Genomic DNA, 18,842 nt, shown 5'->3' with positions numbered 1-18,842 from the left:
AGAATCACAAAACACTGGTTTTTGAAATCTGCATGTTTACCAGATAAAGACCTGGACTCACCCAACCAGTGAGCGACAGAACTGTCATTTAAAAGCCAGTCCCCTTGACTCCTGGCTGGGGCCTCTTTCTTCTCCTCATTCTGAGTCAATCCACTGTGGCTGATGTTTATGTATAGCATTTAATGACTTTGAACGTGTGTGTATTTCTAGTTATTAAGTATCACACTTTACTCAAGGAAGGTGTGCAGAATCAAGCCTAGTTTTATGAACGTACTGACCAAATTGCTCTGCAGCTTGCTTTACAAGAGGATAGAAAACCCTCCCCTCTTATCTAATAGATGCTGTGTTTCTGTTTTCCATTAATATGACAGTCAGGAGAGCGCTCATCTGAAGTGGCTCTTCTGAATTAACACCAACTGGATAAGGGGGCTTTGGTAAGTGGTTTCCTTCCTCTGCGGATGTTTAAGGCCTCAGTAGACTCATAGCAGGCAGATGTGACTGATACGGCGTCAGGGTCTTAATAAGTTATTTGTAGAGTTGGAATCTGAGAAAAGTCAGGGCTTGTTCGTCTTGGTCTGGTGGTCCTCTTGCCCTCGCCTGAGAGTCTGGAGTGACAGTTCTGCCCCAGTGCTTTGCTTAATTTAACGACTATTATTGCCCACCAGAAAGTCCCTTGGTGGTGCGATCAGTTAGTGTGCTCAGCTGCCAATCAAAAGATTGGAGATTCAGGTCCACCCAGCTGTGCTATGGAAGAAAGGCTGGAGAGCTACTTCAGAAAAGATCAGCTGCTGAAAACCGTATGGAGCATATTTCTACTCGGACATACATGGCGTCGTCATGAGTCAGAGTCGACTCAGTAGCAACTGGTTTTTTTATTGCCCTCGGAAGAGTCTCCCTAAATTCTTCAGATGAGTTTTTCCTCTAAAGAGATTCTCCAAGAGTCTTGTCTCTCCCCCGCTGCCCCCCATGGGCACTCCCACTGGGATACCCGTAAGACTTATTTATTGGAGTTCCAAGGAGATCGAGTGTTCAGTATTCCACAGTTTTTAAATAAGAAAGAGGTGTGTGTGTGTGTGTGTGTGTGTGTGTGTGTGTGTGTGTGTGTTGAGGGGTGTGTGTATATACATACAAGCACATATTGCCTTACAGTTTATATGGGATTTTCACACATGTATTTGTTCATTGAGCAAGTATTTGAGTGCTTTCAATATGCCGAGCATCAGGCCATATGCTGAAAGTACCACCAGGTGTCTATCCATTACCTTTATTGATTCCTTCCCAAAAGCCTAGGAGGCACAAGTGGTCAGCCCCACCTTACGAATCAGGAAACTGAGACAGGAAGATATTAAATGATTACCTGAGGTCACAAAGGAAGTAAGGAACAGAGCTTAGACTCTGGGTGTTGGAAATTGGGGTTTTAAGTCCCTGGTCAAGCCAGTACAACACAGCTGCCCCTTATTAGGAAGGAGAATTCTGTTTCTACTCTGTTTCTCTGTGATGACCAAAACCAAACCCATTGCTACTGGTAGATTCTGACTCATAGCGACCCTATAGGACAGAGTAAAACTGGCCTATAGGGTTTCTAAGGAGCAGCTGGTAGATCCCAACTGCCAACCTTTTGGTTAGCAACCTGAGCTGTTAACCACTGCGCTGCCAGGGCTTGGCTAATTCAGGGACTGACTGTGGATTATAGCTAAGAAAAGCTTCCCCAGTCAAGCCTTTGGTGTGTATCTACTACAGGGCATCTACTGAGGGTCATTCCCTGTGGATATTTGACAAATCACATTTCTCTTCAACTTAGTTTGATCTAAACTGTTATTGTTGTTAGGTGCCATTGAGCCTATTTTCTACTCATAGCGACCCCATGTGACAGAGTAGAGCTGCCCCATAAGGTTGTCTTGGCTGTTGTATTTTTGGAATTTTTATGGGAGCAGATTGTCAGGTCTTTCTTCCACAGAGCCACTGGGTGGGTTCAAACTGCCAACCTTTTGGTTAGCAGCCGAGTGCTTAACCAGTGTGCCACCAGGGTACCTCATGTCTAAAGTAGTGAGGCCATAAATAATCTCAACTCCCACTTAATGAGTGTTTACCTGGTACAAGGCACTGCATTTTAAGCTTGCTTTTTTTTATCTCATTTAATCATCACAACAGCTCTTTGCGTGATTATGTAGTCACAATTCTGCATGTGAAGAAACTGAGGCTTAGGAATTGAACCCAGGACATTTGACTCCAAAGCCAAAGAACCATCTCTACCTGCACCCTACGTGGGGATGAATCTGAGGCAATGAGGTGTAGAAGGAAATATGTGGACACAAAGGAAAGGGGAGCGTTAGCACTGAAGTTGGGAGCCGCAGGATATCAGCAAGGCAGGACATGAATTGAAATCACCTGAGGTTCAAAAGGTCCCCACACCTAGCAGGTAGAAGCTGCCTGGAAGTTATTTCTGGGAGAATCTGAACCTCATTGTTGGAGATGTCTCCTGCTTTGGCTTTCAACAGCTTCTTCCATAAGTGGGAGGAATATGGATGCTTTGGAAAAAAGATCACAGGAGGAAAGTTTGTCTTCTGAAGGTGGTTGTTTCAGAATGTTTCGGGGGGGAAAAAAAGCAATGGGGAACATCTAACTCAGTGGTTTTTATTTTATATATATAATTTATTTTTTGTTGTTATTCTTGAGAATATACACAGCAGAACATAGACCAATTCAACGATTTCTACATGGAAGTTCAGTGACATTGATAACATTCTTCAAGTTGTGCCACCATTCTCACCCTCCTTTTCTGAATTGTTCCTCCGCCATTAACATAAACTCAAAAAACCAAAACCAAACCCAGTGCCGTCAAGTCGATTCCAACTCATAGCGACCCTATAGGACAGAGCAGAACTGCCGCATAGAGTTTCCAAGGAGCACCTGGCGGATATGAACTGCCAACCCTTTGGTTAGCAGCTGTAGCACTTAACCACTACGCCACCAGGGTTTCCGCCAACATAAGCTCACTGCCCCCTAAATTTCCTATCTGATCTTTTGAGTTGCTGTTGTCAATTTGATCCTATACAGACAGTTCTTTTAAAAGAACACAGTGTTCAAAGCAGACATTCTTTACTAGTTAAGCTAAACTATTGTTTGGTTTTAAGAAGACTTAAGGGCTATTTTTGGCATAAAGTTTAAAGATTATCTCAGGGCAATAGTTTCAGAGGCTCATTCAATCCCCATGGCTCCAAAAAGTCTGGAAGTCTATAAGAATTTGAAATTTTGTTCTGCATTTCCTCCCTTTTGATCAGGACTCTTTTATAGAATCTTTGATCAAAGTATTCAGTAACAGTAGCCAGACACCATCCAGTTTTTCTGGTCTCATGGCAAAGGACACAGTTGTTCATGGTTCTTAATAAAGGTATGAAAAATAGTCCCTTATTCTAGAGAAAGCTCTCTAGAAGATTCTTAGCATGTGGTTTGTTTCATGACAACAGAGTTCCAGTCCAGAAACCAGTAAAAAGGGATGTGTTCAGTCTTTGCACCATAGAAGGGAAAAGAAGGAGCATGGATGACTACCTTCTGTGTGACCCTTTAAATATGTCATCTCATTTATTGTATTTGTTTGCTTATCCCCTGCCTAGTTCCTGAAAGACTTCATAGTGGATTTCTTGTTTCGTTTTCATCACAATCAGTAGGTGAATCCCAATAGACGGTTAAAGAAACTGAGGCAGAGTGGCAAGTAACTAACCTGAGGTCACTTGGACAGAAGAGGCATCTGCTGGGCTCAACACCTTGCATTTTCCAGCACCTTCTGTCACCCAAATATATCACTCTACGTGTATGCAAACTTCCGTACAACTCAGTAAAAAACGCCATGCTTTAAAATCCTAGTTTTGTTATCCTCTCAGGAAAAAAAGAAAAATCATATCTTGCTCCGGTTTTCTAAGTTGCTATGATAGCTGGATCACATTTTGGGGTCTTGAGTCAATAAAATCATGGGGACTTGTCTTTATTTTTAGCCACAATTGCTTTCCATGTCTTAAAATGCAGGAAATCATCAGTCACCAGGCAGACCTGCCGTAACTGCCAAACCTTGGGGTGAGAATGTGGCGGATGGTAAATTCAAACTGCCTTCTTCTTGCAGACTGTGTGTGCTCTTACACATAAAGACAAACTTGTTAATGACTTTCTATAAATAAGTTCTAGCTTTTAATTGTTGTTCTAGCAACAGCTGCTGAAATGTGGTCTCCCCTCACGTATGAAACACTCTTCCTCTGCTTTTTACTTTTTTTTTTTTTTTTCTTGGAAAGAATATACCTGCGCCCTCGAAAATGAAGTAGACCAGAGTGACTGGCTCTGTGTGACCTTGAAAGAGTTATTTAACTTCTCTGTGTCTCCAGCTTAGCCCCTTGCCTATATCAGGTACAAATGGCTAAATGGGTGAGTTCCAGAAGGATATGGACTATGTAGCATTCCTCTCTGGATTCCTGGGGTCTGGCATAGGATGGGCACTGAGGGCCTGCGTGTTGACTGCAATTATAAACGCATTTGAGTCAAATGTGCCTTGTAAAGGTTAAAACTAGTTGCCAGGAAGTCAATTCTGACTCATGGTGACACATGGGTGTCAAAGTGCAGCTGTACTCCATAAGGTTTTCAATAGCTGATTTTTCTGTAGTACATAGCCAGGCTATTTTTCCAAGGTGCCTCGGGGTACACTTGAACCACCAACCTTTCAGTTAGCAGCCAAAGGTGTTAACTGTTTGCACCACCCAGGGGCTCTGTACAGCTTAAAGGGCTATAGATATGTGCCAGTGGTAATCCTTCTCATTCAAAGGGAAGGAAGAGGTTTATGCATAGATTCTCTCAGCGTATGTTTTCCTCCTGTCTATGCTTACTGGAACACTTACTGGAAATTCACGCCATGAAAGATCTTTTTTATTTCATCTCCCAAATTTGAATTGGAGCCCTAGTGGCATAGCAGTTAAGAGTTTGGCTGCTATCATGCAGGCTCCACAGACACATCCAAACTCCCTGAGGGTCTGAATTACCGGGTTGGGGGGTGTGGGGACCATGGTCTCAGGGATCACCTAGCTCAATTAGTGTAACATAGTTGATAAAGAAAATGTTCTACATTCTACTTTCGTGAGTAGCATCTGGGGTCTTAAAACTTGTGAGTGTCACCTAAGATACTCCACTGGTCTCACCCCGTCAGAAGCAAGAGAGAATGAAGAACGCCAAAGACCCAAGGGAAAGATTAGTCCAAAGGACTAATGGACCACAACTACCATGGCCTCTACCAGCCTGAGTCCAGCACAACTGGATGGTGCCCAGCTACCACCACTGACTGTGCTGACAGGGATCACAATAGAGGGTGCCAGACAGAGCTGGACAAAAATGTAGAACAAAATTCTAACTCACATAAGAAGACGACTTACTGGCCTGACAGACTGGAGAAACCCTGAGAGTATGGCCCCTGGATACACTTTTAGCTCAGTAATGAAGTCACTCCTGAGGTTCATCCTTCATCCAACAAAGATTAGACAGGCCCATAAAACAAAATGAGACTAAAGGGGTACACCAACCCAGGGATAAGGACTAGAAGGCAGGAGGGGACAGGAAAGCTGGTAATAGGGAACCCAAGGTTGAGAAGGGAGAGTGTTGACAGTCATGGGATTGTTAACCAATGTCATAAAACACTGTGTGTACTGCTTAATGAAGCTAGTTCGTTCCGTAAACCTTCATCTAAAGTACAATAAAAAAAAAAAAAAAAAGGCTGGCTGCTGACCAAAAGGTTGGCAGTTCGAATCTACCAGCTGCTCCTTGGAAACCCTATGGGGCAGTTCTACCTGGTCCTATAGGGCCATTGTGTGTTGGAATTAACTCGACTGCAACGGGCTTGGTTTTTGTTTTTTATACTCACTGGAAAATATATACCATGAAAGATCTTTATTATATCTTCCAAATTCGAATTAGCCATTGACCAAATCCAGTCCACTACCTGTTTTTGGTAAATAAAGCTCCATTGAAACTCAACGACACCCATTCTGTTACATTTTGTGTATGGCTGCTTTGTTCCACAAAGCAGAGTTGAGCAGTTGTGACAGAGACCATATGGCTACAAAGCTGAAAATATTTACTAGCTGGCTCTTTATAGTAAAAGATTGCCGACCCCTGAACAGAGAAAATCTGCTACTTCTGAATTACAGCGTGAGCCACTAGGGTTGCAGCCCTCTTTAAAAGCTCCCAACTCTTCAGTGCCTGGGACACAGTGGGTGCTCCACACGTGTCTGAACAGAACAAAACAAATTGGAAACTGATCCAGGTTGTGAATGGGTAACACCTTCCTCAGTTTTCCACGGGAAAGCCAACTCAGAGTAGATTTAGAAGAGTGGGGCTGTACACACCCAACTCTTATTTCTGCAGGAGTTGAAGGCACTACGGTCGACTTCCTGTAAGATAATCACAGGGTGACAGCAACAACAGTAATAGCTAATTATCGAGTGTTTACTACATGCCAGCCCCTGTCTCATAAAATTATCACCGCAGCTCTATGGCATAGTCGGTATTATTATCCCTGTTCATAGATGAGGGGCTTGGCTTGCCCAAGGGCACCCAGTGGTGGAGTCAAGCTCTGCAATTCACAATGCCCAGTGGAGTCCCTAAGTGGTACAAACAGTTTGTACTCAACTGCTAACCTAAAGGTTGGCAGTTCGAACCCACCCAGTGGTGCCACAGAAGAAAAAGCCTGCCGATCTGCTTCTGTTAAGATTACAGCCAAAAAAAACCTGATGGAGAAGTTCTACTCTGTAATACATGAGGTTGCCATGAGTTGAAATAGACTCAAAGGCAACTAACAACATGGAGTCCCTGGGTGGTGCAAATGGTTAATAAGCTCAGCTACTAATCAAAAGATTGGAGGTTCAAGTCCCCCCAGAGGCACCTCAGAAGAAAGGCCTGGTCATCTACTTCCAAAAAATCAGCCATTGATTAGCATTAATCCAAAAAACACAAAATAATAAATATTGGAGAGGTTGTGAACAGACCGGAACACTTATACAGTTCTGGTGGGAATGTAAAATGGTACAACCACTTTGGAAGTTGATTTGGTGCTTTCTTAAAAAGCTAGAAATAGAAGTACCATATGATCCAGCAATTCCACTGCTTGGAATATATCCTAGAGAAGTAAGAGCCATCACACGGATAGATATATGCACACCCACATTCATTGCAACACTGTCCACTATAGCAAAAAGATGGAAACAACCTAGGTGCCCATCAGTGGATGAATGGATAGACAAATCATGGTATATTCACACAATAGAATACTATGCAACCATAGAGAACAGCGATGAATCTGCGAAACATCTCATAACATGGATGAATCTGGGAAACACTATGCTGAGTGTCATTACCAAAAAAAAAAAAGAAACCAAACCCATTGCCATCAAGTCAATTCCAACTCATAGCAACCCTATAGGACAGAGTAGAACTGCCCAACAGGGTTTCCAAGGAGGCCCGGTGGATTTGAACTGCCGACCTTTTGATTGGTAGCCATAGCACTTAACCACTAAGCCACCAGGGCTTCCATGACTGGAGTAGTAGGCTGGGAATGACAACGACACTGCTGCTTGGCCTCAGGCACCTGAGGGATGATCTGGAGTGCTCCAGGGGCAACACAAAGGGCCATTCCAGGCACACTCAAGCAACCTGGGCGGTGCACAGTGCAGCAGACTAGGCGGCCTTGGTGGCACAGTAGTTAAGAGCTTGGCTGCTAACGGAAAGATCAACAGTTCGAACCCACCAACTGCTCCATGGAAGAAAGATGTGGCAGTCTACTTCCATAAAGATTCACAGCCTAGGAAATCCTATGATGCAGTTCTACTCATCATTTAGGGTCACTGTGAGTTGGAATCAACTCTAGGGCAAAGGTTTTTTTGAAACCCTGGTGGTGTAGTGATTAAGTGCTACAGCTCTAACCAAAACGTCGGCAGTTTGAATCTACCAGGCACTCCTTGGAAACTCTATGGCCAGTTTTGCTCTGTCCTGTAGGGTCACTATGAGTTGGAACTGACTCGATGGCAATGGGTTAGAGTGAAATTAGTCAGTCGCAAAAGGACAAATATTGTATGAGACCACTATTACAAGAACTGAAGAAAAGTTTAAACAGAAGAAAACATTCTTTGCTGGTGGGGAGGGACAGAGAGGAGAATTCACTAACTAGATAGCAGACAAGCATTATCTTAGGTGAAGGGAAGGACAACATATAATACACGGAATACATGTTTCAAAGGGGAAAGTGGGGACCATGAGAGTGGGCTATGGGGACCTCCCTCAAGAGGGGACTTCCCTCAAGAGGAGACCCTTGAGCTGAGATGCAAAGGAGCTCATAAATAGGAGTCAGTCAGGTGCAGAGGGCAGGGAAGGGTGTTCTGAGCAGGAGCAGCGTGTGCACAGGCTGTAGGGTAGGAGGATGCTCCAGGTAGGATTGTTGTTGTTAGCTGCCTGGTCATGTACTATCCCCACAATCGGTTGCTGACCGGACTGTTGTGATCCATAAAGTTCTCACTGGCTAACTTCCAGAAGTAGGTCTCCAGGCCTTTCTTCCTAGTCTGTCTTATTTTGGAAGCTCCACCAAAACCTGTTCAGCATCATAGCAGCACACAAGCCCCCACTGATAGGTGCATTGGCTGGGAGTCAAACCCAGGTTTCCCACATGGAAGGTGAGAATTCTACCACTGAACTATCAGTGTCCCCACCTAGGTAGGATAAGTGACTGAAAGAAGGTCACTGTGGCCAGAACCCGTAGAACAAGGAGACACAGTTGGAGAAGACAGGAGTCACACAAGGTCCTGTACTCAGATCTGGGTCTTTATCTTGAAGGCAGTAGGAAGCCATTGAGACATTTAAGCTGGGGCCAGGGGTTAATGGGAGCCCTGGTGGTGCAGTGGTTAAGAGCTCGCCTGCTAGCCAAAAGGTTGGCAGTTTGAATCCACTAGCCACGCCTTGGAAACCTCATGGGGCAGTTCTACCCTGTCCTATAGGGTTCCTATGAGTCAGAATCAATTCCATGGCAACAAGTTTGGTTTTCGTTTGAAGGTATAATACAGGGGCAGATTATCCAATAAGCAAGATAAGCAGGGTGCTTACCTTGCTTATCAGACCATCGGTAGTGAACAGTTTCACATTTTTTCACCACATCGAAGATCTTGCTTCTAGGTATGGCTGGCACCTGTCTCTCTCCCAACCCCACAGCACCCTCCTACAGAAGCAAATCATCTTCTCAAATTTACAATTCCTGGCAGGGATGATTACCCAGTAAGCAATGTAAATATGGGTTACTTGTGTTTACTTACTAATTTCACATATTTGAAATTGTTCACTACAGATTGGTAAGTAAGCACAAGTAAGCCCTGCTTACCTTGCTTACTGGGTAATCCAACCCTGGGGTGATGTTATCACCCTGAGTGCCATGTGTGATCCAGTACAAGACTGCTCTTTCCTGAGTTCACCAAGAGGCTTCTGCTATGGAGCATCACACTGAGAAAGGCGAACTAAAGTGTAGACATCAGGGTCTAAAAACACAGCTGGTCGGTTGCTCTCCCGAGGCGTGAGGGGCCAGCGAGCAGCATCTGTCACACACTGGTGATTCACCTCGGTCCTGCAAAGTGAAAACTCTGAGTCCTTTACAGCAAAGGCTGCTCCCAGCCTCACCCTTGACAAGAAGGGGGCTGGTGATTGACATGGCAGTTTGCTTGCCACAGGTCTATTCACCTAGTAAAGATGATTACTTGTCTATTAGCTTGAAAGCCAAGGTACTTGTCAACAAAGGCCAGCGTTTTTCAGGCTCCTTACTATCATTATGGGATGTAAAAGAAGTTTTGCCCTTCATCCTAAGAGACCAGGAGTCTACACACAACTCTCCATGGACCTTCGAATGGAATTCAGCCCCCCTAACATGACCTGCCAGGTTCTCCATGGTCTGGTCCTTCCAACCTGTCCAACTTCTCCTGTACCCCTCTTTTTCACTTGGTAGTTGCTCAGTAAACGTTTGTTGACTGCATGAATGTATGAATGTATGCGTGATCTTGGGCAAATCGCAGCCCCTGTCCAATCCTCACTTTCTTCATTTTTAAGAAGTGTTTTGGCTTCGCTTTTTTCTGAAGTCCCTTCCAGCACTAAGACTCCATGAAATGGTATGAGAAATACAGAATTGGGTTTTATTCAATAAACACTTGCTGACATCTCCTCTGAGCCCAGGTCTGTGACAGATACTAGGGATATGATGATGGATATCCCTGCCCTTGAGATGTTTATCCAAAAGTAGAGACAGATCTGGGCTATAAGATAGACAGCAGTGCTGGTGAGGAGTGAACTTCGTGGCTCAAGTAGACACATGAGACTATGTGGGCGACTCCTGCTTGGTGGCAAGATGAGAAGGCGGAGGCGGACAGGAGCTGGTTGAATGGACACGGGGAATACAGGGTGGAGAGGAGGAGTGTGCTGTCTCATTAAAGGGAGAGCAGCCAGGAGTGCACAGCGGGGTGTGTATGGACTTTTGTACAAGACTTGATTTGTAAACTTTCACCTAAAGCACAATAAATATATTTTTAAAAAAAGTAGAGACTGACATAAAGGAGAATAATGTCAAAATAACATGGTGCATGAGTGTGAACTCTGTAGTCATGAGAACTGGGCTCAGCCTCACTCTACCTCTTCCTGGAGCAAGTAATCTCTTGGAGGCCTGGTGTCCCCATGACACTAATGGAAATAATGGTACTCACTCACGGAATTTTGTGAGAATTAAATGAGACGATGTTACTGCTGGCATCATCTCTAGAAAGAAGTGCTCAACAAATGTTGGCCGTTTTTATGATGATAACAGTTGACTAACGTTGACAATGATATTCAGCACTGGTGTGACCATACCAGTTGTCTATGGCTTACGTCAGTTATGATCACGCAGTGACCACGGCTCGCTGTTTGTAAAATATTTTGAACTTGCCCCCTGAGTAAGGCATGCACAGAGCACCATGGGGTCAGAGTAGAGCTGCACTTGACCAGAGCCCGTTCACAGAAAGTATCCTGGAAAAGATGAGGCCAGAGCTGAGCGGTGAGGTGAAGAAGGGTAGGCAAGGCCCCCTACCCTCCTACAGCGGTCAGAGAGAGCTTTCAAAAAAGCACATCCAATCAATTAATTTCTTCCATAAAACCAATGACTTCTTATTGCATTTAAAATAAAATCAAAATTTCTCACCATGTTCTACAAAGCTCTGCATAAGCTGGTCCCATCTTGAGCCACCTTCCCTCGTCCCCGACCACAGTTCAGCCACTTGTTCCTGCCCCAGGCTCCTGGCATGGGCTGTGCTCTCTGCCAGCCATGCTCTTTCTTCCCATCTTCCCATGCCTTGGTCCTCTTCATCGCCAGCACTCAGCTCAAATGTCACTTCTCCAGAGAGGCCTTCACCAGCTACGCTACCTGATGTTGTTCCCACTCCCTCCCCCTTCTTACCCATTTACTCTCTAAGCCAAAATCTTGCTTTGTTTCTTGCAAAGCCCTTGCCAATATATGCAGTTATCTCTAGGAGGGCAGGGTCTTTATCAGTCTTGTTCCAACTCGTGCGGCACATAATTGTTCCTCAACAATTTTTTTTTGATGAAAGAATTCCAGGTTTGTGTAAAGGATTGAGGTGAGGTAGCATGTTCTGGGATGAGACCGGCAAGGTTGGAGTTCATGCCACACCAGGACGAGTCACAACCAGGTCACGGAGCACTTAGATGCAGAGAATACGCTGTATTTAAGTGTCACAAAAAGACAACTATCTTATTTCTTCCTCTAAGACAGCCATTTCTCAGTCTTGTATTTCCAGAAGCTTCTCTAGGAGGATGCCCATCTGAATTAGGAAAACAGCAAGATTATAAAACAATTTCCAGTATTCCAGGTTTAGCTCTTTCGTATGGTAATTCCAACTAGGATAACAGAGGCCTTCAGGGCATCTCTGTAATGACCAGCCAAACTTGGTATTTAATTAGCGTGTCATCATTAGCCCCAAAAGAGTTTCCTCTCATAAGGCGTTTCAACATGGCCCCTGCAATTTCAGTTGCCTCACACACTTCCTCAGTAAACTGAACAATCACTTATTGATCACCTATTTCATGTCAGACCCTCTGATTATCCTGAGGAAGCCCCAAAGTTGGAGCTCAGTTAAACTACACCTAAGCTTCCATCCAAGTTATTCAAAATTATGACTTCATGGGATCTGGATTTGAAACATTACCTATAAGTGGTGGAGTCCCTGAGTGATACAAATGGTCAATACGCTTGGTTCCTAACTGAAAGGTTGATGGTTCGAGTCCACCCAGAGGCACCTCCGAAAGGCCCAGTGATCTACATCCAAAAATCAGCCTTTGAAAACCCTGTGAAGCACAGTTCTGCTCTGACACACATAGGGTTGCCATGAGTCAAATGAAATCTACCCAACTGGTTTTAGAAGTGGCAAGAAGTAATCCACAGCATCATTTTCAGAACCCACCTACCAGTCAGACACTCTGTCCCTGGCAAGATCTGATTTTCATATTGCTGCTCCTGAAAAGCAAATAATGGCAAGACGAGCAGCACACCACCACCCCAGACCACTTTGGGAGTGGCTAATGGGCATGGGCACCACACTGGCCTGGTTGGGGAAGAGCAGAGGCAACAGCTGTAGGAACTGTCACTGCCACAGACAAGAACGGGGCAGCCGGTGAAAGGGAAGCAGTGCTTTTTCATAGTTAAGCCCTGCTATTGGCACATGAACTGGTATAGGCTCCTGGGTACCTTCTTCTCTTCCCTTTGATGCCTAAGTTATGTTCTGACGAGTGAGAAGCCTGGCCACTGCTGAGCTGCCTTCTGAACTCTTGGTGCTTCTGGCTGCTCTGTGGCCTGGGGGTCTCTTAGTGCTGCCCTCCCCCGCACCCATACACACGCACACACATACCCATTCAATAAACTGCACAGTCCTATGGATCATATCTCTGTCTTAATGACACCATCCAAAATTATACCCTCTTCACCTCCAGTTTCTGCTCTAATCCCCTCTCTTGTAGTCCATGCTGATTATTTCATTCTTCTGCTCAAAACCCTTCCATGGCTCACCACCTAATATTCTAGGCCTCCTATGATCTGGACTCAGCCTATTTCCAACATATATGATGTATGTATGTAACCCTTGGCCCAGTCAAACTGAACCTGAGAAGAACTAACACCCAAACAAAATAGCAGTCTGCTAGCAAGGAGCCCTGGTGGCAAAATGGTGAAGTGCTTGGCTACTAACCAAAAGGTTGGTAGTTCGAACCCACCACCATTCCACATGAGAAAAGACCTGAAGATCTGATTACAGCCTAGGAGTCCTATGGGGCAGTTCTATCCTGTCCTATAGGGTCGCTGTGAGTCAGGTTCAACAGTACACAACAACAGCAAAGGGGAAGATGGCTACTGAAGCCAGTCAACAGTGTCCGTTACTCCAGTGCTTCTAGAATTTTAATATGCCAAATCCCTGAGAGTTTTGTTAAAATACAGATCTTGATTCACAAGATCTGAAGTGGAGCCCAAGATTCTGCATTTCTAAAATCTCCTAGGCGGTGCTGCTGCTGCTGGTCCCTGGACTACACACTGAGTAGCAGAGCACTGTCATCCTATTGGCAATTGATTGGGAGATGAGGGAACAGTGGAGAATGCTGTATTTAAATAGCTTTAAAAATATGTATGAAATCACCATTTTTGTGGATCAAAAGATCAGTTTCATATGCTTCAGCCTAATACAACAGGAAGCTCATCAACCAACTCCTAATATTATCATGGCAGAGCACAGGCCCATCTCTATGCCTGCCAGCCCCTCTCTCACAGCCCCAGCCCCAGCCCCAGCCAGGATCCCACCCTATGGGGCAGCTCATAACCCTGGAGACTTCTTCCTGCCTTTTTCTGACTTACAAGTTGGAGAGAAGGCTCATTCCACAGGATTGCCCTCCACTTCCCTGCTCTTCAAGGCCTCGTTCTCAGAACCTGCTGACATTTCAAGGCATGCCTTGATGCACTGGCATGTCCCCAGGTGGTTTTGTAGGTCACCTGGATCAGATGGGAAGATCTTAGCAGACGGCAGGGGTGTATTTTGATTCTCATTAAGAAGCTACTTCAACATGGAAGTGAGGTGTGGCAAGTCCCTGCTGGGTCCTGGTTCCTCCACGTGGTATCCCTTCACCACCTCCACAAAGTCTTGGCTGTGTGTGGGTTGGGGGTGGGGGTGGACAGTGTGGTCAATGCATACAGGCCTGATACACCTGCCTGGCATGAGTCCTGTACAGGCAGGGTACAGTCTCCAGGCCCTGTGGTTGTCGTTTTGATGGCAGAGTAGCTGCTGTATAACTATCTGCCTCCTTTGGCAAAACTCACAAGAAACAAAAAAGCAACAAGCAAATAGGATATTTCAAGAGCAGCAATAATGTGTGCTCCCTCCATGAGACACTCCACTGATTCATGACGCTCAGGATGTTCTCAGATTCAGGGTGCCATCCAACTGAGTGGGCATTGATGGCATACTGATGTCCACAGATTATGTTCCACTGTTCTCAACTCCAGCTGCCCCCCAGCTGGAGAGCTTTTAACAAATACCAGTACCCAGTTCCCACCCCAAATCCATTAAATCAGAATCAGGGGCAGGCACAAGTGTTTTGTTTTTTAAATTGCGGTAAAATATGTATCACATTCAATTTGCCTTTTTAACCATTTTTAAATGTACAATTCATTGGCATAAATTATACTCACAGTGTTGTGAAACCATCACCGCTATTTATTTCCAAAACTTTTTCATCATCCCAAATAGAAACTTTGTACCCATTAAGCAATCCCTCTCCCATTTCTTTCCTTCCCCAGTCCCTGATAACTACAGATCTACTCTGTCTCTATTTGTCTCTCCTAGATATTTCATATAAGTGGGATCATGCAATATTTGCCCTCTTTTGTGGGGCTCATTTCACTTAGCATAATGTTTTCATTATGTTGTAGCATGTTTCAGAGCTTCATTTCTCTTTATGGCTGAGTAATATTCCATTGTATGGATAGATCACATTTTGTTTATCCATTCATCTGTTGATGCACACTTGGGCTATTCTCATCTTTTGGCTGATGTGAATAGTGCTGCAATGAACACTGACGTACGAGTTATCTGTTTGAGTCCCTGCTTTCAAGGCTTTTGGGTGTGTACCAGGAGTGGAATTGCTGAGTCGTATGTGATTGCTAAAGTAAAGGTTGGCGGTTTGAACCTACCAGCTGCTCTGCAGGAGAAAGATGTGGCAGTCTGCTCCCATAAAGATTACAGCCTTGAAAACCCTGTGAAGCAGTTCTACCCTGTCCTACAGGGTTGCTATGGGTCAGAATCGACTTGATGACAATGGGTTTTTTTGGTTGTGGTTGTTGTTTTAATGGTAATTGGTAATTCTATGTTTAACTCTTTGAGGAACCGCCCAACTGTTTGCCATAAAGACTGCACCATTTTACATTCCCACCAGCAATGAATGAGGGTTTTGGTTTCTCCTCACCCTGGGTAACACTTGTTATTTTAGTTTGTTTGTTTGTTTTGTTTTCCTTAATAGCCATCCTAGGGGGTGTGAAGTGTAATCTCATTGTGGTTTTGCCTAGGTGGGTTTTAAAGCACCCCAGGTGGTCTGGGTGTTGAGTGAGGGTGGCAGACTACTGTGTTAGCCAAACAAGATGGCTTGTTAGAGATCAAAGAAAGGCACCTTTTTTTGGTCATTGACTTTCTCAACTTCTAAAATACTCTGTTCTTCTCCTCCTTTTATTAATGCAATACAGGATATTGGTAATAATGAATCCCCTCTCACGCTTCCAGAGTCACAAATCACTTTTACATTCATTACTGTATTAGATTTTCAATCTAATACCATTGGCCTGTGAAAAATGCTAACATCATTGCAGAGAGAGACATGCTGGTTTTGTTTATAAGAGACAAAAAAGGGAAACAAACAAAACATCAGCAAGAGGATAGCTGACTAGTTTATGGGGTGTTCGTGCAATGGAGAACTCAACAGCTGTTAAGAGGACTTAGAGTTATACCATGGACTTAGAAACATAGCTGCAAATTATTTTTAGATTTAAAAAAAATCAAGTTCCAGAATTACATTTATAGATGATTCCGTTTCTAATGTTTTTCAAACCTGGTGTGTGTGTGCGATATAAAGCACAAAAAATTTCTGGAAGAATATGGCCTAAGCTGGTAATAGTCATATCTCTTGGGCTGGGATTGGATAGAAGTAGGGGAGGGAACTATGGCTTTTTTTTTTTACTTTTATATTTTTAAATCATGGTAAAATATAGATCGCGTACAATTTACCTTTTCAACCATTTTTAAATGTACAATTCAAAATTTATACTTCCATACTGTAAATTACACTTCCATACTTTAATTTTTTTGTATATTAATTATAATTCCATACTTTAAAAAGAAATTCCGTTTTAAAAACCACAACTCTGAGATGAATTCCGAGGAAAGAGAATAATCCCCATTTTTCAGAGGAAGCAATAGAGGCAGGGAAGTGGAGTAACTTGGTCATGTGGCTAAAATTTGGTGGGGAATTAATGTGAATATCTATGCTTCACAGTTTTGAAAAAATGGGTTTAAAAAGTTTGGGGAAGTCAAAGGGAAAACCTAGTCCACTGGAGCCCTGATTCAAGACTCCGTTTCCTACCCCCGCGGCCACAGGAGCTCCACGGGCAGATTGCTACACAACCAGATGACCCAGGGAAGGCTGTGGTATCAGAACAGAGCATCTTGCATACTGGCCCGTCTCCTGGCAGAGCCAGTGAGCCGACTCAGGACCTAACAACTCCCTGCTTGCCCCGAGGCGTCCAGGAAGACGTAGGGTGCCAGTGGCAGCTGTTGGTGCAGCCTGGAGATCACGTCCAGCCCTGCAGGGCAGTTCCATTCCTAATAAGGGAAATTCGCTTTATATGCACTTCAGGGGAAATGGCCTGGGATGGAGCCAGAGCCAGATGGACCCGGGCTTATTAAAGGCATGCTTATTAACAGAAAACATTTGTAAATGTGTTGGTATTTTTGTATATGTGTATGTATTTATATACATGTAAATTTACATAGGTACCCCGGTGGCGCAGTGGTTCAGAGCTAGGGCTGCTAAACAAAAGGTTGGCAGCTCGAATCCACCAGCCGCTCCTTGGAAATGCTATGGGGCAGTCCTACTCTGCCCTATAGGGTCACTGTGAGTCAGAATTGACTTGATGGCAATGGGTTTGGTTTTTGGGTTTCTGTTTATATATAGGTATTTACATATAGATATAGCTGTAGATATGGACAAGAAGGTGGATATAGATATCGTTCTGAAATTACTTCAATTAAAAGATTGCCTTTCCAATTGTTTATGATATGCTTTACAGTTCCCCCTTATGGGGGGGGATATGGTGTGCCTCACACCTTTTGATGCTGGACTGTTGACCTTATTACTGCTTTTCTCTCCTGCCAGGTGCAGCTCATCCACTATAACCATGAGTTATATACAAATGTCACAGAAGCAGCAAGGAGTCCAAATGGATTGGTGGTAGTTTCTATATTTATAAAAGTAAGTCTTTTGCATTCCTTTATTCTTCTCTTCTTGCAGCCTCACCCGAATCACAATATTGGTTTACAGTTTCTGTTGGACTTTAGAAATATGAAAAGGGGTGGCCCATGATGTCCATGCCCAAACAGTGTCATAGCATGGTGCCATGGAGCTTGGTCGAAACATGAGGTCTCCTTCCATGAAATGCAAACACAGCGGGCTTCATTTTGGAGCATCAGGGCCAAGGATTCAGGCATCTTCTGTCCTAGAGAGAAAAGGGTGCCAGACCCAAGTCAGGCTTCAGGTCCCACCTAATGCAGAAGAATCGTAGGGATGTAATGGAAGGGTAGGAGGCAGCTTACGGATAGCCCACAGGATTAATGGTCTCTCTGTCCACTGCCCCTTGGAGAAAGAGATACAAGACAAATGCGAGCTGTCCTGCCCCTCCAGGCACTGCACCACACAGCTCCTTCCGGCTGCCCCACAATTACTCTGAGTATCTTCTTCCTCATTCACCCTCCCTCCTAAGCATCCCCAGGGGGAAATAAAGCAAAGATCCTCAATATTGACTTTACGGCCATCCAGGGAACTGCCACTTCTCCCTCACAGTCAAAGCAACAAATAAAATCTCCAACCAAGCAAATCCTAATTTGTTAAAAAAAATAATTACCTTTAACATTTTGGACAATGTAAAGTGAAGCGGGTATGCAAAAAGAGAGTGAAATTGTCTTTCCAGTTGGAATAAATAAAAAAATAAAAAGCAAAAGCGATGGGTGGCAGTTCCCAGTGTTGGTTATCACCGTGCTAGCCCCTTGGAAAGTTTCGGGCAGACCATTAGTGGAAGTGCCCTGATCAGCAGTTGCAGTCTGTTGAAGACGATCAGTAGAAGCCCAGCACTCTCGCCACTACGAAGTTTCAAGAGCTGTCATGATGACGTCATCCTTTTTCAGTGCATGGGCCCCCAGGACAGCCCTAAGGCATTAGTCACTCTCTCTCCCCAAAACCTTACCCTTAGCAACAGGCACTTCACCCTGGCTGGCCAGCCATCTCCAGACCCCACACCTCCTCCTAACTTCCTCTCCCTCACCTGGGCAGGCCTTTTTGTGGTCTGCTGGGCAGGAGGATCCGTGACATGTTGCTGCCCCTGGCTACCACCAACCACAGACTCCTCTGGTTTGTCATTAGCAAAGAGAGAAAGGGGCATTTGGCCAGGGACGTGTATTTTTAGACTATCATGCCTTCTTAATACCTGATTTGACATCCAT

General features: G+C 44.4%; 1 protein-coding gene across 2 annotated transcripts in view; it reads left to right on the top strand.

Moving 5' to 3' along the window:
- The window catches only part of CA10 (carbonic anhydrase 10), a 538,374-nt gene that overhangs the window by 496,048 nt on the left and 23,484 nt on the right, over positions 1 to 18,842 (top strand). For both annotated transcript variants that reach the window (XM_023553571.2, XM_023553570.2), the window contains one exon: positions 17,503 to 17,598. In XM_023553571.2, coding sequence (XP_023409339.1) covers positions 17,503 to 17,598 — 96 coding nt within the window. The remainder of the gene's footprint in view (positions 1 to 17,502; positions 17,599 to 18,842) is intronic.

This window comes from Loxodonta africana, chromosome 18, assembly GCF_030014295.1.
Source record: "Loxodonta africana isolate mLoxAfr1 chromosome 18, mLoxAfr1.hap2, whole genome shotgun sequence".
Taxonomy (NCBI): Eukaryota; Metazoa; Chordata; class Mammalia; order Proboscidea; family Elephantidae; genus Loxodonta; species Loxodonta africana.
This window is presented reverse-complemented; position numbering and strand designations above follow the sequence as displayed.